General features: G+C 37.4%; 1 protein-coding gene across 2 annotated transcripts in view; it reads right to left on the minus strand.

The window, feature by feature from the left end:
* Positions 1 to 26,444, minus strand: part of LOC142987267 (LIM domain transcription factor LMO4) — a 145,987-nt gene that overhangs the window by 15,032 nt on the left and 104,511 nt on the right. For both annotated transcript variants that reach the window (XM_076135921.1, XM_076135919.1), the window contains exons 3-4: positions 18,716 to 18,874; positions 17,753 to 17,933 (exon numbers count right to left, since the gene is read on the minus strand). In XM_076135921.1, the coding sequence (XP_075992036.1) occupies positions 17,798 to 17,933; positions 18,716 to 18,874 (295 nt within the window). In that variant the 3' untranslated portion in view covers positions 17,753 to 17,797. The remainder of the gene's footprint in view (positions 1 to 17,752; positions 17,934 to 18,715; positions 18,875 to 26,444) is intronic.

Below are 26,444 nucleotides of genomic sequence, written 5' to 3' on the forward strand. Positions count from 1 at the left end.
GTTTTTTTAATTTTCGATGGCAAATAAACTATGAGCTGCTTTTAAAGTGGCCTAAGATTTACTTTTATATGTATATTATATCAGTGTTATTTCAAAGCGTTCAAACCGCAGCGTGTGGACCGCCGATCTGTGTCTCGCAACGTTTAAGCGAAAATTAGCTGCAGCTTGGTGTGGAGGATTTCGAGTATGAATGCAGGTCGGGCGGTGTCCATTAGCCTAATTGGAGACGGGTGCACCGCCACCTACGACACGGCCTTTTGTTATCGCAGACACTAAATTTCACTGGAATCTGCTAATACACCGCTGTGGTTGTTGAGGTTTTTCATTTATCTGTTTTTAATGTATGTACAGGGAATTAAAAAAAACACGTGGTAAAAAATTGAGTAGAGTACAGGTAACTAACATTTCATTCTTGGCATGTGTGAAGCATTGTAAAAAGTTTGCATAACATACTTTTACAGCATAAAATATTGACGTCCAGGCTAAAGTTACCAAAAAAAACCTTATAAACGTAAAGAAATCAATTTTTTTTTTCTATTTTTATAGGATTTTAATATTTTTTACTAGAGGTTTTAAGCCAGTACCTCGATTCTCTCGAACTAACGACTACCGACAACCGGCTAACTATCGAAATTTTGACATTTAGAATGTACTGCCAAAATGTTTCCTACGACACCCGTCAGAGGCGCTGATAGAAAACGCATATAAAACTTATAAAATTACATTAATTCTTAATAGATTTGAGTTAATTCTTTTCCTACCTGCTTAATCAATTCGCTTGTCACAAAAAAAATAAGCAGTCTTATTTCTTCGCGTCATTAAGAATAAAAAATGTTTTTAATAAAATCCTACAGAAAATATATTGGTATTGAAAGTAGCCAACTATTTGAAACTTAATACATGACTAATGAGAAACCCTAAGTTTCGCTTATACTCATAGCATTACGACAAAAGGTAAGGGGCGGGCGGCAGCTCCTTCTAATTAAATGGTAAACTTTCATGAGTCGCCACCCCCCGCCCCTGCGCACCGCCGCTCTTGTCCCGCTAATTAATGCGCCCACGGGAAGCTCGGACGTCTCGCCTTTCGACCCTGAGACGCTACATCACATGTGAATACACCCCCTTATGACTTCCTTCCAAGTCAACCCAGTTCTAGCTGAATTACCGCGTAATCTAAAAACTGAAATAGGTCGAAACTTTCGTTCAGTCTCAAGTATCGATGCGAACACGGCAATCCTTTTAGTAAGCGCTAAAAACTACGGCAGAGGAAGTCAATCCGCGGGCAGGTGGCGCCCGTGGCCCGCGGCCGCGCGCCGAGCGCTCGCTAAACGTATTGTCGTGTACCGCTTCTGATGTGGTCCAAACTAAACCCCAACTACTTAATTGAAAATCGTAATAGAGAATCCAAATACACGGTATCCCTTTTGATCGGTATATTAGAGGTGCGATGCCAAATTAATTGATCGCCTCTTTAATGTCGCTCGTAATGGAATACAATTGTAGTGGATATTCACCGTTCTAAATATCCCAACGGCCGACGAAATTCAGTTGTATGAAGTTTCAGCTCGAAATAATTCTAAATTAATTCAAATCACTGTTAGTAATAAACGTCTGCGCTAGCGCCGCAGCATCTACTGGGAGCCCGAAGAATACGGTAAAATGTTCCAAGTTTCTTCAAGCAATCAAGGCTTAATACCGTAGTGAAGTTTCAAGTTGGGAAATTATAGGGCGCGGGGTGAGACGCGGGCGGGGCGGACGTCCGCCGCGTGTCATCTCGTAACATCAAAAATGCATTTAAATTCTGCGCAATAAAAAACAGCGGCGGGAAGTTTCACAGCGGCCCGGGGATTGAAGACGCCTGCCTCCAACCCGTGCGCTTTATAGCACTACACAATTTCTGTCCAGCCGCACTTTACACGATCCCCGATCTACTTACTAATAAAAGTGTTTCATAAAATAAGCGAAAAGCGAACGAAATATAAGGCGAGGTCCGCGGCAGAGTTGTTACTACAAGCAATTGGCCCATTGTATCGAAGAGTTCTCGCACAACACTCAATAGCTCTGGAGCCCTCATTTCTTGTTGTTTAAGTTTAGCCGTGCAGCGATGCGCTTGATGGTGGGCTGTGTTCAACTTGGGAACAGATTAGTAGCGAATCTTTCACAACTATAATGAAGAAAGCGGGTTTTGTGTATTTTTGTATCTAGTTAGTTTTGAGTTTAAGTGAGTCTCGACTACTCTCGACGTCGTTAATTTCCTTCCTAGTTGAAGATCAGTATAACAAATATTAATTATGAATTTTTATTGCTTATTTCAAGATATAATGGCGCGGGTAAAAAAGTGTAAAAAAAACACTAGCAAAAATGTATCTTTCCACGGAGGTAATAAGGTAGTGGGATATTTTTAATACAATGTCGTGGGGTGTCGGCGCCTCTTGTCGGACCAACTTGATGCGATAATTACCCCGCCCACTATCGGGCAATCGTGGGACCGATGTTGCTGGGTTTAAAGAATTAGTTACTCTCACAATGTAATTTGTTGGAGTGATAGTTTATTTAAAGTTATGTCTTTGCCCCAGTGTTAGAAATGTGTTTTAAGTTCAGTGCTTTTTAAAATCTTTGCTTGTGAAAATTTGTCAATTCAGCTGAACTGGATATAGAAAATGTCGAGAAAACCTTTTTATATTTCAACTGATAGAAAATTTTGAGAAGTCAAGAACAAAATCACAAATTATGTTATTTAACAGTTTTTTATAGTCTACCACAAACTTATAACATATTTAAAATTACAAAGAAAGCATCCATAACGCACGTTACAATAATACGTACGAACTAATTACATTGTGAGAGGAATTCTTTCATTAGCGAAATGAAACATGTCCGGGCGGGCCGACCGAACCACCCTATCAATTACAAAGCAATGCAATTACATTCGGTACCTAATAAGCCACTTTATGGTACACGTGAAATACGACAATTTAACAGGAAATTAAAGTTGGTGCCGCAAACCGCGGACGTCATTTCGCAATAGTTTGTCCAATTTATCAGTGTTGAGAGTCGTTCGGAAATAATCGTAATCGAAGCGAGCACTGCGCTGAACAATATGGACCGATGTCGGCCTCTCTAATTGGCCCTTACCTGGAGCGCACTCGAGAATGATAAAGCCCCCATTAGCCGCCCTATTATTTACCTACTCGTCATTAGCGTAGACTTCATTAGGATAACGAGATAACGGAGCCCGGCTCGAGTACTCGCCCGTGCAGTATTTTTGGTGTTTTTGAGCGGAATTCAAGGAATTACGAGGAGTTGCGCTATCGGTCGGGACTCAGCGGAATGGGCTAATTATTTCCGAGTATTCTATTTCTTCTGGTTCCAGTGTAAAGTTAATAATGTGCGAATAGGCAATAGAGACCACCCGATAGTCGCATTATGGCGCATGTGTTATTAAGATCGATATCGAGGGCGGCAGGAAAAATGGATGTTGCATCGAGCCCTCTGCCTCGGCGCGGTGCCACAAAAAACATACCGAATTTATTGTTAATTATAAAACTCCGGCGTCGAACATTAACGCAGAGATGCGATGCCGCGATAGCCGCTCGTCTATTTATTTATTATTTAGATATCGGCCGGTGCGGTCACGACTCCATATTGTTTCGCTGTAATGGCATTAATGACCTCGGTTTAAAGTTGAAGTGTTAATTTGATTTAAAATTATGCTCGCGATTACGATCTTCACGTTCAACTTTCGCCCCGGAGCTTTAATTACAGCGGTGATCCCCGATGGAGGCAGTGATAAGAGCGCCTCGCTATAATATACTCGATGCTAATAAAAGCTGGACGTAAACCACATCGTAGTAAACCTTGCTGCAATGCAGTTAATGCACGGCTTGACATTATAAAAGTTAGAATTAATGATTTTAATCTCATTCCCTTATTGCTGAATGTACGGTTTACGGCGCATGTGTTTAGTGACAAATTATGCAAACTGTTGGCTGTTATAATGCAAAGATGCAAGTAGGGTTATTATTGGCCGAGGCTAGATTATTATCATCGGTACGTTAAAAAACAATTGAAATACCTGACGGTTTTGTGTTTTTTTCTTTTATGCGCGAAAGAGGTTCGTAGGAACTTAAAAATAAAAACAAACTGTGGCTATAAACCCTTATACTTATCAGAGTGCAATACACTTAAGTTATATGAGGTTTTAAACAGTTTCTGTTTAACATACAATAGTGGCTAAGGTTTATTAGACACGTAACGGTAATATTCTTTAAGCGGTACCACAATAGAACGAGAGTGCAGAAATAGAGCGCAGTTATTTAGACACAGATCAGTTGGACGATCATTTGTCAGAGGACGAGTTACAATGTCTTTCGTGGCGTGATTCTTGGACTATGCGCCAACTAATAAAAGGTATTGTTTTTTTACAGAACTACTTGTATGAAGGTATATGTATCATCGATTGCATATTTTATGCTATATTAGTTTAAATTATTCGAATAAGTAACCCGTAAGAGAAAAAGCTTTTCCTAAAAAGAATTTAAAATGAAGTAAAACATAAATAATGCAGCATTGAGTGAATTATAAAATGGAGGTAGAAAATAAATAAGAAATAAAAAGCTAATTCAATGAGACCTCTGCTCTAGTGGCTATTATAGCAATTAGGTTTGATCCCATAGTGAAAGGAAATGTGCCATATTTTTTCTCGGGGAAATAAGAATTGACGTATCGGGAGCGGACCGCGCCGCCCGCGTCCGGGGAGTGAGTTACGAGCCTCGGTACTCGTAAACGTCACATTAATTAGCATGCCCACTAATGAGGAGTTATGGCGCTCTAATGAGAGGACTTGTACGCGACGTATTTATTAACGTACCGTCGACGGACGATTATATCGACCTGCTCGCTACTACGATCATCTCGTACATTTATCATAACGTTTCTTATACAGTGTTGTGCACTTTTAAAAATATAGTCTCAGATAAATATAAATCAAGCGACACGTAAGGTCGCGCAGACCGGACAACTTAATAACATAATTAAACGCCTGACATGCAATTATCGTATCCGCACTTTTTGCTATATGAAACGTAAATGAGCGCTGAACCGAGGCCTACAAACGTCCTTAGCTAATTAAAATTCTGTCATAATTGGTACATAGTTGCGGATAAGGGCGACACGGTCCTTCCATACCTCAACCCGTTCTTAAGATTTAGATAAGTGTGATTCGATGTTATACAAAACCGCGGGAAAGAACAAAGCGCGCGTTACGCCTCCACAATGGAGGGGTGAAAAAGACGTTAATAATATTCGTCAAAGCACTCTGGTTACATTAAATCAATTTGCCCTTTCCGCGCGGTAAGTAGCGAACGGTGTAATTGATAAGTTGAAACCCTTGTACCGAGAAGGCTACAGTTTGGCACTGCCAACATTCTAGCTGAGTTTCCACGTCACGTGCGCCGCACCATCTTTCTTCTCTCTCTTTATACAAATGAAATTGTGTGTCGCGATTTCGTCGCGTTTAGAAATAGAAACTACCAACATAGTAACTAGTAACCAAGCACCGCTTGAAATCAGTGGCTGTCGTGAGCTCTTATCTACAACGACTGTTTTAGCGTTTTGAAAGTTCACGCCAACTAAAATTAGTATGGCGCTTCATGATCGTACATATTTAACAGGACGTTTGGTGGCGATAACATCTTCATGTGGTGTTAGTGTTGCGTTGAATTTGTAAATTTGACAACCAATGTTCAGTACTGGACAATCGATTGGACCAACCACGTACATTAACAAAAATGCGTTAAAGAACAATCGCACTCGTTTGCTGACATCAGAGGGTGTTCCAATTCAATCTAGGAGGTTAAAAGTGCATTTAAAAGTGAAAGCGCGCTTCTACCGACCCAATAACCGGTTGAAACGCACTCGTTAAAATTAAATTGCAGATTGTGTTCATTGCTCGATAACTGTAATTTTGTCACTTTATTTTTATTCTCATATTTTCCAGCCACGCTTGTAAAAAAAGTCCACTTTAGCCGACAACTGAGGGTAATGGCTTAGTTAATTTACAAACTTTGTACCGCTCTACTGTTACGTTTATTTTTAGGAATTTATTAAATTATTTAGGTTTGGACAAAGCTCCAACATAATTAGTAACTTTAAAACTAAGCTACTAAATAAAGTGTATACGTATTTATAGACCCGATCTGTACTTATATTGGCCCCACTTACATATTATTGAATTTAATATCGTTACAATCGATATTCGCGCTCTCATTCAACAGCTCGTACATTTGTTTCTTGGTTGGAACGAGAGCGTTGTTCAAGTGTGTGGGAGGCCTAATTGTATTGCTTTATCAATATTTAATCTGTAATCATGTGTATGTATGGGTGCATACGTGTTTGTGTATGTATGAATGGTAGGATCATAAAGGAGTGCACCGGAACAGATCGCACGACAATATCCTAATTCACTCGCGCGAATGTAATCCATTAGTGTTCCCTCCTCCTCGGGGCACACCCCGCGCGTGCCCCGCACTCGCCCCCTGCGCCCCCCGCACCAGTCTGTCATTCATAAACCTCCATATAATTTGTATTGGCACATGTTTCATATGACTAATGGACGAGGGCACATTAAATATAAAAACGACGTACTGCTTATTGCTGTTTACGAAACTGAAACAAATTTTTATTTTGAAATGTACGGCATGTTTGGCACGCCAGGATGAATAAATGAACGCGTACTCAGCCTGAGTTATTCTAGATCAAGATAGCATCTCTCTACCTCTTTATAAAGGCCTGATACGTGGGGGACCATTTAGTAATTAATTGAACTGTGTAGTACTGTGTCGTACTGTGTAGGTCGTAGGTTTGAATCCTATTGACGCACTTTTATCTGCCACCTACATGACTTTCTTATTGAAGTTATAAAAACATTTGGGAAGGTCTTCTAGGAAAAACGGTGAAGCTTTAACCGTTCTATGTATCGAAATAACAATAAGGGACACCACAATACCTTTGAAGTTGAAATGCTTTGTTAAAAGATCATAGAATACATTCATTCGTTTCTCTCAATGAAGTGGAGGCGCAGCGCAGATGCGTTTGGCTTTTTTGTTACTCCCATGCACAACAAAATACAACATTATTACCTGCTTAATAAAAAAGTTATAATATCTGTAATTAAGACATCCGTTAAAAACATTCGTTAGTGTTTTTATTGCAATATAAAGTTAATGTAATGCGTTTAATAAATATGGCTATCAAGCGGGTGAATTAAATAATGTATTAATTAACCGAATCATGTTTCAGCTTTTAATTGGATTCCACTTATTGTTGTACAAATAACAGCTTCTAACGTCCAATACATAATGCTTGATAATTTGATTGTTTTTAGTATTTTATGTTTGTCATTAAAAACATAACTGATATGGCTCGTATAATATTAGAGCTTCAATTGTTGGTGATATTGACATTAATGTGAATGCTGTAAAGTGTAGGGTGGAAGGCTCTACCTTTATGTACTGGTGGTGAAAAAATCTGTAATTGAAATTTGTATAGCAACTACTATGTTATAATTTATACCTATTTTTAACACATAGTGATACGTTTAATTGCTATAAACAGTAAATAATACAATAATCGAGTATTTCGGTAAATTTTTTGCTTCATTTATTTTTAATAATTAATGACATTATCAGCTATCCAAATGTGGCGTTTTTAAGCCCCAATGTCTTGTCTATAAAGATTAAGACGAACTATATTTACATTCAGTTTCGAAGTAAAGCGAACCAAATTAGCTTATACATTTGTAGTTATTATAAAGACTACATTTCTTAGAACGTTTGTTTTGACATCTTGTATCCGATTAACATTACAAACAAATTGTTTAATTCCTAGAATATTTTACAAGATGGACTTTCTTAGATTGATGTTACTTAGTATCTTTTTTGTTTGCGATTATCTAGAATTCTAGACTGAATTACGGGTAGGCCTTTTAAATTCTTTAACGGAATAAATTTGTACTTTAAGTAAATTTAGTAATTTGAGTAATCGTGTTGATTTTGAGCTTATTACTTAATTTAGTATATTTTTAATTTACTAAAATGATCAATTATTATGAGTCATTCCTGTAAGATTCTAACATGTTATTTAGAAATAACGTTGAAAGATACACGTAGATTCCTTTAATACTTACTCCGAATGGTTACAAGCAAGACCCATAATACATTATGTTAAATCAAGAATCGGAAAAAAATATTTTTTGTAAATTTTCATTCATTTAATGTGTGCTCTTCCCGAAGCTTTAATACACTTAGGTAAGTACTGGCTGCATAACGTTTTCAGAAAAATTAAAGAAAGTAATCAGTGGAATTACGTCGGCTACTAAAATATGTATTCGTCATAAAAGTATGCTTCTACTTCTGTCGAGGATAAATATTCATTATGACGGATGGTGGAGCGTTTTAGCGGGATTAAACGATATTAACCTACGTCGCTGTGCTCTCAGCTAAATCAATCGCTGGCAGTATCTGTTACTATGTCACTACACTCAGTACAGAGTACGCGATGTACGCAGTCCTGCGAGCCAATTACTTACTTTCTTTTATGTGACGCCGATCGGTGCATCGTTAGTTCTTTTCTGTCACGGTTTTAAGTATTTAGAAGTTTGTTCATTGATTGTGTTCTATCAAAATGTATGTTTCTTGTTTGTAAATGGATAGTTGCTGTTAGTTATTGCAATGTACAAAATGTATGTAGGTCCAAATGAAACTACAACGAAGAAGGAAATAATTGTTGCATTTGTTATATTTGTCGAGAGTAGACGGAATTAATTAGTCAGAGTAATCAAACATTTACCAATATAGTTATCTTAGTTACGAGGAAAAATATCTTTATGACATTTAAATATTACATTGTTATTATTTTACATTTGTAGATACCTAAAGACAAACCACATAACAAACTAAAGTACGTAAAAGGCTATTATTGGAAATAAATTTACTTGCTAAGAAAAAATATAAATAGTTTTTAATTCGTTAACGTAGTAACAAATTCTTGGTATCAGAAGCAATTTAAAAAGTGTCACCAGCCCAACAAGTTGATACAACCTTTAAAAACATCTTAGAACATTTTTATTGTAGCTTTAAAGCTTGTTCGTTATAATGAGCTTATTAGTATTCACGTTTAAATCTGTTATAAAAGTAAAATTTTTATGTGTGTGTTTTGTAAAGAAATCGTGTGTCTGTATTAAGACGCGTCGTCGTCACTCAATATGTATGAGAGGCTGTAAACAGGAGGGTAGTACGGCGTGCTTCATTCGGCTGAGAGCTCCCATTGCCTCTAATTAATTACTCAACTCAGTTTCAATTAAATTGACTCGAGATCGGGGCATCGACACGCAATGAATCGATGCCGCCGCGATTCGATTAAGATCGTTAATGCCGATCAATTTTACTCGTTAGCTATCAATAAAGTTATTAAGAGCGCCCCTACGCAAACATGCAACGCCAGGTGCATTATATCCCGAGCCTTCTATAAAAGGGTGAATATTATTGGTTGAATTAAGTTGTTCAAGCGATTGATTATGATCTACAACGTGGTTGTTTGTCACAGCAAATTAAATAAACGTACAAAAAATATGAGTGTGATGACGATTGTGTTTAAATTGAAGATGACAAAGTAAGCTTAATGACAATTTTATACGTTGAAAAAATCTTCGGTGCAAGTTTCAACAATTGCCCATGCCTGTTAGTTACTACCGATAAGAATTTACAATCCCACAAAAAAACTGGTGTTTACTTTAATTACGCTTTGCTAGATTTCAGTGTTACTTAATAAATATAGATAACCGACAGTTATATGGATGCAGATATTGCGTAGTAGCACTACCAACTCTCCGTAGAATTTACAACCGGATATAAGTTGTCAAATAAATCTACCGTCCTAAATACTTGTAGTGCAGTGACTAAGTAAATAACGACTCGGCAATCACCAACTAATCGCAAATGTTGCAATTAACTGTAAAGTTGCCTACAAACGTTACTATGACGCTTTTGATACATGAACTTAAAATTTGTATCTCAAACACGGAGGAACACTAAAACTAAATTGGCCACTCGAAACTAGTTGAAGCGAGTTTAAAACTGCGCCCTTAGCGGGGAGGGGACGTTTTAATTACGGCGTTTAAGTAAAAGCGACGCTGCGTCTAGTCTAGCTAGCTGCATTACACAGATTCAGCCACCAAAAGCCTCCCACTTAGCTAATGAAACATGTTCGCGTATAGTGTTTTAAGCGTCGTCGCAGCGAGCGAGCGAGCGGCCGCGTATTGTGAGCGGGGCTCGCAGCGGATTCGGCCAACTCGTCTCCGCAAATCCTCATTTACTTGCATTATTTTAATGGAACTATTGTGGCCGGATGTCCTTTGTCACGTGCGGATGCGGATCCGGCGCACCGGCCTGTGGGAAATGTGCCGGTGCATAAGTGCATCGCCGCCGCCGCTGCCCTAAATTGTGCCCCGATCCCAAATTAAATGGCAGAAAGCTCTGTTTCAATTTAGCGGATTTGAATAGTGGCTCCGTTCCGGTTGCGACCGAAGAAAATAGGTTTATTGTACACGTCAGACCTATAAAAATAGAGAAACGAAATAACAACGTATCCATTTAACTAATTAAGTGGGGCGAAGTCGTTCCGAGGCCGCGTAGCGCGTCCACAGAGAAATCCCACGGACCTCTAATAACTGGCTTCCCTAATAAGCTAAGAGGTTGTCTTACTCATATAAAAATGCAATCGGCGGAGCGAAGGCCCGGCGACGTCGTTCAAACTTTTCAAATTTTCCACCAGCCCGACGGTATTAATTTTAAATTAGAGCCAGAAACGTAAATTGTCTCCACATGTGAACGACTCGCGTTAATTAAAGTTTTCTTTATATTCCATCGTGTTTTATTCTAATGCATTATGGTACAACATGTTGCTTAACCGTGCCTATAAATCTCGTTTTTAATCATGCTCTTTGTGCAATGAACATTAAGTATTTTTTTGCAGTGGGCTCGTTGCTAAGCCCTCTGTCTGTTCATGCAAAGAAACAAAGATTTAATTTCGATAATGGAGTATTAATTTCGTGTTCTCTACCCACTGTTCGGAGCACGCGCTCGCTTAGGTCGAGCACACACCGGTGGACTGCCACTTAACATGATCAAGTCGTGACTGAATTACGAGCGGTACGGTCCATGATATCGGTAGAGTTCGCATCGTCTATCTTGTGGGCACGAATAGTTTCACACGACTGACCGTATGATTTTTCGTGATCTTTGTTGGGAGGTGTGAGTGTGCACTAGGCCTTAGTGTCACGACGTGATTAATTTCTAAACCTCCTGACGCCTTAACTACCTCGGTAATAACTAAACTAGACACGAACCCGGGCCCAATGAATAAATTAAATACTAATTTCTTGACATACTTTGTTTGAAGCGGATTGCCTTGCGAGTAATTACGGTTATATTTTTATTAAGGTTCTGTACCTTAAGTGAAAGTAATATTTTATGAAGTACCTATCTCGATTAAAAGGGTTTTATTTTAATGATGTGATGATATAAAGTTAATAAATATTTGTGGATGGTATGGTTAAGGTTAAATGAGCGCAATTTTTGTCTGTATTTTTTTGTATAATATCTATTATTTGAAACAAATAAGTATTGTGTATTTCGTAGTTTATAGTTTTTTTTCTTAGGTGCCCTAATTCCGTGTCCCACTGCTGAGCAATGATCGCTTCCTTGGAATTACAGTTCCCTCGACCGTTTGTTGTTAATTACGAAAGAAAATTCTGATTGATAGATTTACGCACTTTTAAAAAATACTTTCTACTGAAAAACAACAACACTTTCATTTATTTCCCCTGTCGTAATAACAAACAAACCTGTATAAAAACCCCCTGATACACGTTCAACAACTGACTACAAGACGTATTGAACTAAATTGTTTCTTTTTACATTCAACCAGTAATTAGTGTGGGAGTGATTAGCAGTGAGAGCAGCTGATCGGCGCCGCACGCAACAGTAGCGAGTTCGATGCCCGACCCGCTCTCACGAAGGGCGCTCGGTAAAACTACGTTAAAATGAAAATGTAAACATTCTTACTTTGTAAAAGAAAAATGCGAGCGGCAAATTATCTGTTATTATCAGTGGGACCGATGACTATGGATGTACAAGTGAATAAAATTATATTGAGGTTATATGCTAGAAGACTTCAACGGCTTCAATGATGTAGAATTGTAGATTTTATCAGTTACATTAAAAAAGGAACAATGGAATTTATTGGTCAACGCTAAAACAATTAAAATAAATTAAATGAAGTAGATAATTATGTTTTAAATTCTACAATTTTCTTTATTGACACTGCTTATTATGTAAATGGTCTCTTCAAAACCGTTAGCGATGACAGTCATTTTCTATAAGCACTCGTACCTATAGTTACTGAGGATCAATGACCCAAGTGCAAGTTGTCTACTTATAAATTAAAGATAATTTGGACAGGGTTACGGACCCAAAGTACAAACAACGATGTCGTGCGGCGCAGTGCAAACGACCCCTTAGCTCGCGTGCCACAACCGTTTTAAGGCCGATTGAATTAGATAGACAACAGATACCAGTCATCAATCAAAACGTCCGAGAGTTTAATTGTCGAAAGTGAATTGTTTATCGACAATAGCCAAGTATCGACGTGGCTCACGTACGGCTAAAGGCTGTCGCGAACCCATCGACAAAGAGTTGAAGATCTCACCTGTCGACTGCACTATATTAGAGGCACGAGATCACAGGGGCCGGACCTCGCCCGCAGCCAGCCCTTTGTGGAAAGATTCCCGGAGCGAGTGCCAGCCCACTTTGATGTCGAGCCCGCCAGGTAATTTGGAAAAACGTTATTTAATTAACTTTCGACAAGTCGGCGTAATCGTGTTACAAAGCCGCCGGGTGAACGGTCAAGTCTTTGAGCCACCGGCTGTTCCGGACTTGATTTTTACGCCAAACATACCGACCATAAAGGCGCTGTCATTTACAGGTGTTTTCCAATTAACATCGCGCCTTTGACCACGTCCGCACAAAGTAATAACAACTACAGCCTTTGTTATTAACCCTGTAGTTTTATTAAAGGGGTGGCGGTTGTAATAGAGACGCGCTTTTGAATAACACGCGTGCAAAAATTATATTCAATTTACATTTTAAACGGTCATTTTGCTTCTCGCTTTTATGTTGTTATTAAAAAATGTAACACCTTTCAACATCCATAAAATAAAATATACTCATACGATGTAATAACATAACATGGTTGTTATAGATTATGTTATACTGGCGTTGTTTTCGAGTGTTTACCGCACAGAAACGGTTAGTTCATTAACAGGGCTGGACAATAGTTTTATGAGTTGCCGAAATAAGTTTGGGAGTGTTTAAACTTGGGAATTGGTTAGCGGTGCATTTTGTGTGAACGCCGGCCGTAGCCGTAAGCAAGTGCGGGCTGTGCGGGCGAGACGAAACGGCGCCCGCGGCCACCGGACGACGCTCCGGTCCACGGGATAATTAACTGTGTGAACTATCCTCTTGTCTGACAAGTACTGCAATTAGAAATTTGCTTTAAAGCGCTAATAAATATAATTAACGGTAGCGTTTGAGGCTAGTTTTATTATAAAAGATTTCTCAATACGTACGAGAATTTAGCTTTTTTTAATAAGAACAGGTTTTTTAAAGGAGGTACAAAATAAGAAAATATTGGTAGCCAGTCTTTCTTTACAAACCGCAACTGTAAAAGTCCCCATAGTCCGTCACACAAGCACTTAAACGTAGACTGTATATTCGAAAACATTTTACAAAACTTCTGCAGCTTATTTATAGATTTTTCCTATAAAATGTGGGTAGAAGTGAGTTCTGTGTGAGTGCACATATCAGACAAAATATAAAGCCGCTCTTTTTACTTTGGCCAATGAACAGATTAATAGTATTTCTTGGCTACTATTTTGCATAATCGTGTGCCTGATTTCAGTTTCGTATTTAATTAGTATCTACATTTTAAGGTAAAAACCCGCTTTGCTCATTATCATGAGAAAATGTAACATATTATGGAAAAACTTTTTCAAAATTAAATCTCTGAAAGCCAAAAAACGTTTTTTAAATAATATTTTAATCTACTAAGTACACAATTTACTTATGTGAAATCTTCATTTTCTTATAAATCTGTACGGTAAAACCGTACATTCGTGTAATTATGATGGTCTATACGTAATCCGTCCCGAGTAGCCCGTGTCGTGAGTGCAAATGGTTTCCGCAACCCGCCTTCATCCCTCTGTTTCGCTTATGATTCGTGAATTTTTAACACGTCTGAAAGGACTTGCACTCCAACTCTGTACCACGTTGTTTTAAAAAAATATTTGTGTTCGGTTTTTAAAATATGGAGTGTGATTAGTGTTTTTGTGGTGAAGCTTTTAGGGAAAGACGTCAAAATCAATGTTTTGTTTATAGCAAAATATTCCGTGTTCGATAAAATCTGTAATAGGAAAATAAATACATAAATAAATTAATTTAAATACATTTTGTTATTTTTAGTAACAGCACATTTTTAATCTCGTGAACTGTAGAACAACCAATAATTTCAGTCATAAACGTCTTCCTCTACAAATTATTTTACTCTAGGAAATATAACAGGGTACAATCAACGACAAAGTACATTCACAACAGTTCCTACAAATGTAGTAAACTGAACGTAATCCGGACATGTCAGTCATTTTACTAGCAATGTTACTTTTATCACTGTGTACCGTCATACTGTGTAGACTTGCCCTACTCAGTGACATGTTAAACGAGTGCTTAATTAAACCGAGTGAAAATTGCTCTTATCAACAAAAAGGTGTTTTAAAAATGTAAATAGGCAGAACTATTTCAGTTCGGTCGTGTTAGTCGATAAGTAGGCGCGTTATCGAATCGTTGGGCCGTTGGTTCTCAAAGTTTGGTTTATTTATGGACCCCTATTGCATTGTAAAAATGGCAAATGTTGGGTGTTATTCTTAGCAGGCTAGATAGCACCCCTTTTAATGTATCCTTATTAATAACTTAGATGCGTTTCATTTCACATGCTTTAGAAAAATTATAAAGAGGGCTAGTTTCACGGTTTATCAATTATAAGTGTCAGATAAAATGTGAAATGACAGCAAGTGTCAAAACCCCAACCCGATAAGCTAACTGGTAGATAATTTAGAAGTAAAGAAGGTAAACAAAAAAGTCATAGTAGTTTTAACTTAAAATTAAACAGCGAGTTATAAAATCCTTTTAAATTCTACTAAAACGATTGAGAAACATATATCCTCAAAAGAATGAGAGCGGGAAAATTTCACAGATAATAAATTCTATTTTTAGTTTTAAACAATAACATTTGTCAGTGTGCCAATAGTAACTACATGTATTGTCGATATGCCTAATTAGGAAACTGTTGCGAGGTCGTTATTTATGGAAATACATTATTACTTTTGTGTATGTGATAGTATGGGTGTTTTCCTTAAATAAATTAGATTTATGAACATATAAAATGTGGGTTACATAAAATATTAATTTTATGGAAGTAGTTTGGGTGTTTTACTCTGAATAATTTGGCTTAATAAATAAATTCACTGAGTTTCTATGGGTTTTCGGGAAAACCAGTGCCAATGCCTTTTAAAACTTAAAGTTGATCAGCGCATATAGCGATAAGAAAAGACATGGTTAGAATTTCCTATTTAAAATACGGTTACTCAATAGTGGCCTTCGAGCTAACTGTACAAAAATATATATTTATATTTTAACTACTATTAAAGTTAGTACTAATTATTATAGTAAATACATGATATTAATTCAACGCGCTTCCGTTTAACCTTTTCAACAGGCGTTTCTATTTCCACCTTTTATGGTCATCAATAAATTTCTAATGATACATTGCCAATATTATAGATAATTTCTTTATGAATTATTCGTTATTATATTACAGCAAGTAGTTATGCAAAAGCGCGCATACATTACAGACCTTTTTTAATTCATTTAGTAAAGTTCTTCTAGTTGATAATGTATATGCTGTTATGAAAATCTCTATAGGTATTATTGCTAACTATAATCTGATCCATGTATCACCGCTTGCGTATTATTTCGGTAGAAAAGTCTGTGTTCGACTCTGAATCCTCAACTACATTTTCATGCAAAGTTTAATGAGAATCGGTTTAGCGATTTAGTCGTCAATACATAACTGACAAACAGAATTTCGCATTGAAACTATGGATATCAAGATTTACAACTATGGTGTCAGCATGGTGTAATTCGAAGCATGAATTGCCAATTCTCATTATTTCATAGCGTCAATCAAACTCGTGAGAGACAATTGCTGAAGTAATTAATAAAGCTTAAGAAATTGTTTAATTAATCAACAATCATCAAGACAAGCGATTGTTAATAACATAGGCTGAGGTCGAGCATGAACAGCCTACGGGTTAGAAGTCATTTAAGATTTTAGTGGGTCTTGCAACATGACTACTTTAATTTCAGAATAATGACGTCATTTGCAAAGATTAGATTATTTAGATGCATAAAAAATGAATTGTTTGATCATACATAACGAGTAACAAGCAGATAAATAAAATGACAAATGCCACCTCGATGCACTGTATATTTTCAGTTAAAAAAATGGTTGAATTCCCCATAGAAAACAAAATACAGTCTCCTGTTTTCTATGGGGAATATAACCATGCTATGGTTCTCTCAATCAATTTTTATTGTTGTAGAATCTTCTAAACGTCATTTGTCCTGTATGAAATGGTAAACGGACTAATTAGTCCGTCGTGATTGTACGAGAGTAATGGTCCGTGAACTGGCACGATGTTTGTAATAGAAAATAGCTAATAGGACACTGTTAAAACACTTACTGTAGTGGCTTTCTAATACTTATTTAATAAAGTTCCTTGCCGCACCTACCAACCTCCAAAAAAATCGAATCTTTAAACATTTTAAAATATAAATTGTGGGCGCGGTACTTTAATCGATCCACGTAATCGATTTATAGTCGATTAATTTAATCATTATTGATTCTAATCAATAAATGTATATTTTCCTTTATTAAAAAATAACATTTAATATATTAAATTAATATTTTATCCATTTTATTTATGGTTGATGATTTTCATTACCGTTGATTCGCGTCGTTAAATCTTGTGAGTTGCAACATTTAAAAATTAAAAACACACAGCTGTTACACGTAATTACTTTTTGACGGTGGTAATTATAATTGTATATTGTATTAAGATCGTGACTGATATTCATATTCGAGTTTATTACTTCTTTATTCATAATTAATCGTAAAGGGCAATGATTCATATTTTTTAAATTTTGTTTATTAAGGTGACCTCCGTAAATATCCTTGGTGGGAACTACGTTACGGTTTACGCGTACGTTCGTTAGTAGCTATGTCAAAAAATACATTGATATCCAAAAAACTAAGCTAGCTTAGACATTGGTTGCTTAGGCGAGTACTAGACTATATCATCACGACAGAATGGAAATGAGTACAAATTACTTTTCACAATTTCGTATAACAAGGTCAACGAGGCAAAGTTTATTTCCGATCTTTTCACTTGACTGTACGTGAAGCATGTAGAGTATATAAACAGTTGTATAATGGCGGCCATAATGCCAAGGGTATTTTTCTTCCAGTCTACCTTGGGGTGATGAAGAGCATAGGAAAGTGGAAGAAGTTATTAGATACTGACCTCTTCATAGTCCCTGTGCGAGTGTTGCTGCGCGGGTGCTGGCGCTCATTCTCGCGAGCGGCGCGGGCGGCCCACCTTGTTCTTGCGCATCGGCGCGCCGGGCGCCCCTGTCGCGTTCGCGCTCTTCATCAGCTTCTGCCAGTCCTGCTCGCATACTAGTGAGCCCGCGAGCATATAGTACCTGCACAACAACAAACTTACAATCAGTATTTCAAATAGTATACGGAAATTAATGCAACCTGTTACTATGGAAAGTGTAACACGAAACATGACCCAAACACGTAACGGAAAAGTTTGAAGTTATGGTTGATAGAGGTCATATTCTTGGTTTATAAAGTCGACTCCAGCACCAAAAATTCATCAGTTCTGTATAGCGCTATTATAAAAATAAAATTGACGCAAATAATTAAGGTGACTATATTCTAAATGCACCGCTTTTAAGATAAAACAATGCTCAACTGTTGCTTTCCTTCAGTGACACACTATTACCGAATATTTTTCAATTCAATGCTAAACTGGGCTTGGATACGGCTACATGTTATTTATATGATGTTAGCTTAAAATGAAATATTTGGAAAGTAATAAAACTACAACTCGTCATGGCTACCAGTTTTATTACAGTTTATGCTTCTGTAGTCATCTTTTGATTTGAAGCAGATATTAATAATAAAAGTAAATGTGAAAGATTTACAGACTGATGACGACGAGCGATTTGAATCAACAACTTTTACTATTAAGTGAAACTGAGAGACATACGACGCGGGAAGTTTCAGAAGAACTATAAAGCAACAGTTGACACTTTATTACCTTGAAACTGTATTTCAAGGAAAAAATAAGCCCGGGCTACAGCTATTGAGACATCCAAGAAAAATCAAAAATTGAATAAAATATCGCTACTTAGTGATCAGCAGTTGCATACAGCCCACAGATTCAGTGTATCTTTTAATAATAGTAAATATTTACCTATCGCCCTGCATAAGGTGTGAGCCACACTTGGAGCACGCGAAGCACTTTATGTGGAACACGTGCAGGGGTTGCTGTGGAGCATTCGTCCGCATCACGAACTCGCTCGCCGGGATCGCCTGCCCGCATGCCGCACACGCGCCTCCCGAACCGAACATTCTGGAACAAATCAAAACATCCTGTTAGATACGGAAACCACTGATTTCATACGGATAAAGCTATTACATTATATTATGTACCCATTTAATTTAATTAAGTGGACCCCAACACGTCGTACATAGCAACAATAAAAAAATAATACGACAGGTGTCATCGTTAATACGTTTTATCATTACACTCATGTCAACGGACCCATTTTTTCCACAAGTAAATTGAATCCAAGCGTAAAAAATACAGCATAAAATGAAATATTACTTTTTTAGATCTAGATATAAACTTAAGACCAATTCGCAACCGACTTTCAACTAATTAAAACACGAACTAATTACTACCATAGAAGTATTCTCTAATGAAGTTGGAGTATTTTAAACGAGGTTTACTATAGAATGTTGAAATGAAGAGTAAAGTGATCGACATCCCGCCAGCCAGTCTTGAGGTAACGATTTTAACAAGCTGCCTACAATCCGTTAAAATGCCACTATTATTGCTCGTTAAGCTTTGATAAATGGATAATAAAGTAACGACGTTTACGATAAATCATACCGATATATACTTGTTTGTTACAGTTATATTTGTTTTACAAAATGTTTCATCTAATATTATTTTTATAACCTGCATTAACCAAGTATTTGCCCGGCAGAGACGTGGGTTTGTAATCTAAAAACGTATCCTGAAGTGCAACTTCATATCATATCATATGCGGAATTAAATTAATACTAAAGATGATCTTCATACTTTTTTGACATAAATTCCGATTTATCGATATCGTTCATTCCAGTTGAGTACTTCAATTAATTATGTGAATGTAGAGCTTTTGTTCGTGAATCAAGATACGAATAACAACTTTTTTCTCACGTCACAATTTCATACGCAATGTCATAAGCCACAATCCCCGCCATATTTAATCCATCATCATTCACAATGAACATATATTTTAATTTTCTAATTCTTAGTTCTTTCTCTACAGTATATTAAATCAATCATTCGTTGTGGCGTGATTTAACATAATTAATAATGCTTAAAGCGGCTTTAGTGAATGGTTTATAGTCAATAAAACGTGTGAAACATACGGAATTGATAAGATAATGTTTATTGCCTCTTTGACGGGTGCCATCCACCTTTATGATTCGCGATAAAAATTAATGATCCAACACTTTCAGTTTCTAACAAATCATATTTTCACATTAAAAGTTATGACGGAATAGAGACATTCTTTATTGTTATGTGCTGCTGATCGGTTTATAAAGAGACGATAACGTTTACTTTCATAATATTGTGTCATAACACAGTGCTTACAGCTTTCATATTTTTGCCTTTACGTTTTGTTCACAACTTTACTCAATATTTCAATTATAAAACACGCCAAATAATTCTATGCCAATCTAATAAGTCTATGTAAGTAAAGTTGCAATAGTAGGTATATATGTTTAATAAATACTTTGAGCTAAACCTATTCAGTTGGTTTCTGAAAATCTACAATTCAATATGACGTTTGTGTCAATTTAGTTACAGTCGTGCATTCGTTACCTAAATAACGTCATTTGTGCATTTCACATGCGCTGACATTTCCTTCGGCAGGTCCAATAAAACCGAGTTGCTATGATTTGCTTGTTAACCACCATGACTTTCTAAAAGTTTAGAATACTTAAGTTGATCACTTCACTGTGAAGTAGTAAAGTCATAAAGGAGACGTCGTTTAAGGTAATGCCATATATTCTTCCGAAAAATATCGTGTGTGTGAGAGAGCGCGACTGTGGCAGTTTAATAGCCGCATTTAATACTTAATGAGTCATTATTGCAATCGCTATTAGCGTCGCCGGCGAGCCGGTATTATTTACAACCGGTCTGAATATTAATAAATCGCAATAACAATCCGGCCGAAAGCAATCAAAATTTAATTACCTGCGCTTCTTAGCGTTATTCGTTTTCAAATAATTCAACGCTGAAAATTGCCAATGGGTTAAAGATAAATTTGAAAGTCTTAAAAGATAAATTCGCTTCAATCACTCGGAGCAAATAGGATTTCGTTTCATTTACTCCGGTAAGAGCGTTTTCAATTAAGGAGCGCCCGACAAACAGTATCGGCGTATGAAGGTAAAATTAATTAAACCGAGCCAAGACAAACATGTACGAATCTATTTGTGTTGGACGATCGCGGCAGCGCCGTGTGTACCAGAAGATGTGGGGATTATACCCACAAAAATACGGGAAAACACCCACAGCACCACATACATACATAAACACATAGCTGCTAACTACGTGTGTGTCTGTATGTCGGAAGCGAAATCCGCATAAACTACAAATATAAGTCGCAAGCAAGGTTGACAGACTAATAAATCTCTGGGTTAACCTAAGTGGGTCGAACTCTATGAATACCTAAAATATGTCCGCTTTTTATAAACTAACTGATTGTAAGCACTCAATCCCGATGAAAGAGATATATTATGTTGTGTTATGCTCAAATTGAGAAAGCCGGTAGAGTCGTACGTTATGTACAATTAATTAAGAAAATGAATACATTTAATATTTCTTGAAGAATCTTTTCAACATTGTATATGGCACGTCAATTCGGGGAACGGACTTAATTAGGAGGAGGACATTAACACACACGAAGTTGTTTTATTTATTCGACCGTGTTACTTTAACAAGTTTGTACGGCTTTGAAAACTTCAAACTGATAAAGGACCCGCTTAGTTCGATACCTTTCATCGAGATTTGTAATTTTATTTATGTAGTTGGCAAGAATTTGTAATCGGCAACTTTTAGGTTTCCTTTCATACTGATATTAATTAACGAGTGTGTGTTTAACATGAGTTTAATAAATGCGAAAGTTTGGCGCGTCGCGCGGGCGGCGCGGGGCGGCTGCGGGGCGGGTGCGGTGCCTACTCGAAGTTTATTTGCCTTCGTTACTTGTAAAATTGAATACGTCGCCGTGAATCCTCATTAATTTAAGATGTAGACTGTATCTTGACATGTTATTTTATTCATTAAGGGAGCGTCTTGAGTCGCACGGTTGTGTACGTGTCGACTTCGGATTGTTGTAAGGAACATAATTTAAAACCTCTCGACGAGATCATTAGAGCGGCGAGGGGTGTAAGGGACACGCGAGAGGCGCGCAGTTATCGCCTACAACACTCTACATACATTGTAGCCAGTAAGTGTGCGATTAACGCCCAACTTCACGTGCTACGCTCATTTTCCTAGAAGCTAGTAACTAGATAATGAGTCAGTAGCGCTGTCCAGTACTACATACATATTAAGGAAATTAAACACATAGAAATTCAGATATTAATATTTTCCTTCCTCGATCGTTATCTATCATTTTCCTTGTTTTGAAATGATTGCTGTAATCTGTAGTTTTAATCTAGCACATTTTGAAATTTAAATATAGTTTGTATTTTTGAGCTATGCTGTCTCCATTTGGTCTAGACAAGATTCATTCAATCGTCACCTCGTCTAGCCAAGGCCCATCAAATTTTCGCTCCCATTAGTCTGAGTTGTATATTTTATCCTTGGATCCGGTGATTTCCACAATAAGGTGTAGCGGTTTAATGTTGAAATGTGAATACATACTTGGGTAACATATTTTTGGTTAAATCGTTTATCAGTCGAACCATCTGTAACCCACTATGACGTTTGTTTAGCGCATGTCACAAATATAAAATTTGGCGTGGTATTCAGTCGTATAACAGGGAAGTTAAGGTAGAAAAATACAAAACTATCCGCATATGTAAACAAAGTAACGAAAAACGATAATCAAAATTACTGATAATAACTTGCGTCGCAGGAAAAACTATCACCTATCCAATTAATTCCTAAAAGTCCCCATTAGGTGAGCAAACAAATCACAATACTAAGCGAATGTTTCCGTGAACTTCGTAAGAAGAATCAGCACGGGCTAGGTGTGCGGGGGGAGGGGGCAGTGGGGGGGTGCGATTGGGTCCCCGAGACGAATGGCTCTCAATAGCGCCGAGATGCGTCCCCGACCGGGATAACTTACTTGTTGCTTCGATCCTGTTTGCTATCAGACTTAAGGAAAGGACCTCAGAAATCTTTAAGTGACACCATTATGAGTATAAAAGGGCATTATTAAATTTTTAAAGCGTTTATTTATGGGACGCTAGTACAGAACCCTTTCTATTTAGTGGATGCTTGTCTATTATTATGATTGGAGTGGATAGAAAAAGGAGGAACTTTACATTCGCTTGTATTGTTCTCCTTCCGAAAGATGTGTGATTGGTCGAAATAAAATATGACAAAAGAAACTATACAACTAATTAAAATTAAGTTGAAATCAATCTTACGAAGATTCCTTAAGTTACGTGAACACCAAAGGTATATTTTGGCAAAATAATCAAGCGTAATGGGAACATTCTGAAAGCAATCTGTCAATACAATTCGAAAGACTGCACACACTAATTGGTATATTTTCATACATCAATAAGAGAATGAAAGAGCAATTTCTTCTGGATATGAGCCAGACAAATGTCCATTACACGTGTTAATTGCACACGTACAGTTCCCGAATCAGTCAGGAATCTATAACTCGATTCTCTACCACTATCGACTACCGACAACCGGCTAACTATCGAGAAATTTTCTAAGACAATCTGATCAGCGCCTCTAACGAGCGTTGTAGGAACTATTTTGGCATTACATTTTAGATGTCAAACTTTTAGATATATACTCGACAGTACCGACTATAGAGAATCGCGCTACTAGTTCATTCATTTATCTTAATGAAATATACTTTCAATTTTTATTGAATACTGTGAAAGTCCAATATTAACTTTCGCTACTTAGTAACGAGCCACGGGCGAGCAATTGCCTGTCGATCTGTTTAGGATAATGTCGAAATTCATCAATAACTCGCAGCTTTTTCCCAATTATTCTTACTCATCAGACCAATGAAATATCATAGAAATATTTTTATAACTTTAGTTGATATACCGTTTTGTCAATGTGAATTCGTAATTCGTGGTATTTACCTTCATAAAATATATAGCGATTAAACTGTCTAGTTACGGTCTAAGTATATTTCTTGTAAAAACTTAAGATGATACTAAATTTTCCAACGAAAAAAACTTTATTGGTAAGGATAAAAAGTCAAAAGAGGATATAACTATCAAAATTTGGAAGTAGGCGTTCAAATATGATGTTCATAATTAATTTTGGAACTAAGGCATAATATAACAATTAGCGTAAGTAGTAAGACGCATCAATAGTGTAAAGCTGGGTACTCACACACGGTATTACTCGATAGTATTACTCGAATTCAAGTAAAAATCAATGTGTGGACCGCAAAACTCACAGCTCGAAGGCTCGCATTGAGCCGGCTCGATGGAATTAAATAAAACTAATTTCCTTCGCACTTACTCAAAGCGAGCCGTCGAGCTTGACTCAAGCGTGTGTACGTAACCGCGAGTGGCGCGATTCGAGCGTCAGTCCGCCATTGATGATCGTCGTGAAAACACGTGTAGAATAAAAAAATGGATTTACGAGTTTATTCCAAAGGTGTTTCTTTCATTTTCTTTAATTCTTTTATAATTAAGAACTGCGAGACTTGCTAAATACAGCCACCGTTTCCTTTGTAGCACAGACATCCTTTGGCTCGAACGGACCGGTGAATACTGAACGGTGCGCCTCACTCGATAGATAAATGCTGAATGTGTGGACGAAAGCCCATGCCATGGGTTTTACTCGACAGTTTAGCTCGATCGAGTAAAACCCTGTGTGAGTACGGAGCTTTATTGTATGTGCGCGATCACAATGCATGTCGTAGGCAGGCGGTACCGCGCTGTATCAAGTTAGCACGTCGTTAGCAAGCGACTCGTTAGCCGCGCGTGGCGGCGACAAGCCAAGAATTTGCTAATGACACATGCTCGCGATAGGGTTGACTAATATCAACTTATAAAATACAAGCCATAAAACTAATTAATGAAGATTTTTCTCATGTGTAAGATTCTATAAAAATTTGTTTCTGCAGCCCAGTAAGTACTCACTAGGAAGTAATAATAGATCCAATAAATATATGTAAAGACTGTCAAAAAGAACTTAATGAAAAATAAACTGTCGTTACATGAGTTATAACGTTTAATTTTGAAAGTAAAATATAAACATAACATTCCGAAACGTATAAAATATTTATACGAAAACAACTCTACTATAAGTTCGTATCGTATTACAGCTCTATTCTACTGCTCTAGTAAGTATTTATTCAAGCCCTTATTAGTTGAAGCTATATACAAGATGAAGAACCGCTTAAAGCAATGAATAACTCATTGGATGTATTAAGATGATAGCCCTGATCGGAATCGCGGTCGGCCCGTCTGGAGCTCGCACGCGGATGAATCAAGCGGTTTGACAAATCGGATCGGTTTAATGAATATCATGTTTATTATTCCGAACGAGCCGCATACGATTCACTCTAATGACTAAACTTGGTACAGTCTGCCCTCTTACTTCAGACAGTAACTAGTTGACAAGTAACTTTTAATGATGTTTGTTTAAGATTATGATGTTAAATCAAAATGTTTTTTTTTTGCACGCCGAAATATTTTCATGAATTAGATTATCTGATGTTTTCGTACAAGGTTCATTGTCAATAAATTATATATTAATGTGGCAGTTTGTTGGTCTGAAAATATCAGCGCAAAAATTCTGAGTTCTCTCTATATACATGTATGCTCCAGCAAAATTTTATTTTGAGTTACGTTCGTTAACCGTGAGGCAATCTCGTATTCAAATTGACATAGTAAAACAACAGAGCCTCCGGACTAAGTTCCATAAACTCGTTTCAAACTCCCCTCTACACACTCTATCGGCGATTTTTAATTAAGTCCCTAGCGAGCGGCAAGCGAGCAAAGTAACACCATCAATTCATTATCCTAAACTCTGGCTCGATTGTTCCTCGCTCGCTACTTACGCAAACTTTCATTTTAATCAAGCGTTTAATTAAAAATTATCCGAGAAAAACAAAATAAGCCCGTTAGGGGGCGGTCTGAACTAATTAAGGCGCATGCGATGAGCCGGCCGACAACAGCGGCCCGTGAGGTGAGCGTCCTTTAATTAAACGCCTTGTTCTACTCCAGTGGCCGTCGCTTAGCGAAACTATTACTACTAGTAGCGTGGAAAAACCTAACAAGTGTTAGGGGCGTGCTCGGTGATTGCGGTGGCGGGCACCTCGTGCGCGTCCTTGTAATGACGACGTAATTATCAGCGGTCCACGACTCCTCCGAGCTAAGAGCTCCGAGCTGCGCCCGCCCTCGCCCTGCTCCGTCCACGCACCACGCCGCACAGCGCATAAGCATGTAATATTAAAAGAGCCGAGAGGTGGCCGTCCATTAGTTTAAAGCGCTTTATTGTACTCCAGTGATCGTTGTTGAACGAGACCATTCTGTAATTATGTTAACGCGAGATACAATTAAATTTTGCTAATGAGCAGTGAGCACCAGTTTCTGCGGACGGACAATAAATGATGCAAAAGATTTTAAAACGGTTCCCCCCAAGTCTCAACTATGAAATACACCGCTGTAAATAAGTGAATAACAAAAACGCTACAGCAAACTTT

The sequence above is a fragment of the Anticarsia gemmatalis genome, chromosome 3, assembly GCF_050436995.1.
Source record: "Anticarsia gemmatalis isolate Benzon Research Colony breed Stoneville strain chromosome 3, ilAntGemm2 primary, whole genome shotgun sequence".
NCBI classification, from domain to species: domain Eukaryota; kingdom Metazoa; phylum Arthropoda; class Insecta; order Lepidoptera; family Erebidae; genus Anticarsia; species Anticarsia gemmatalis.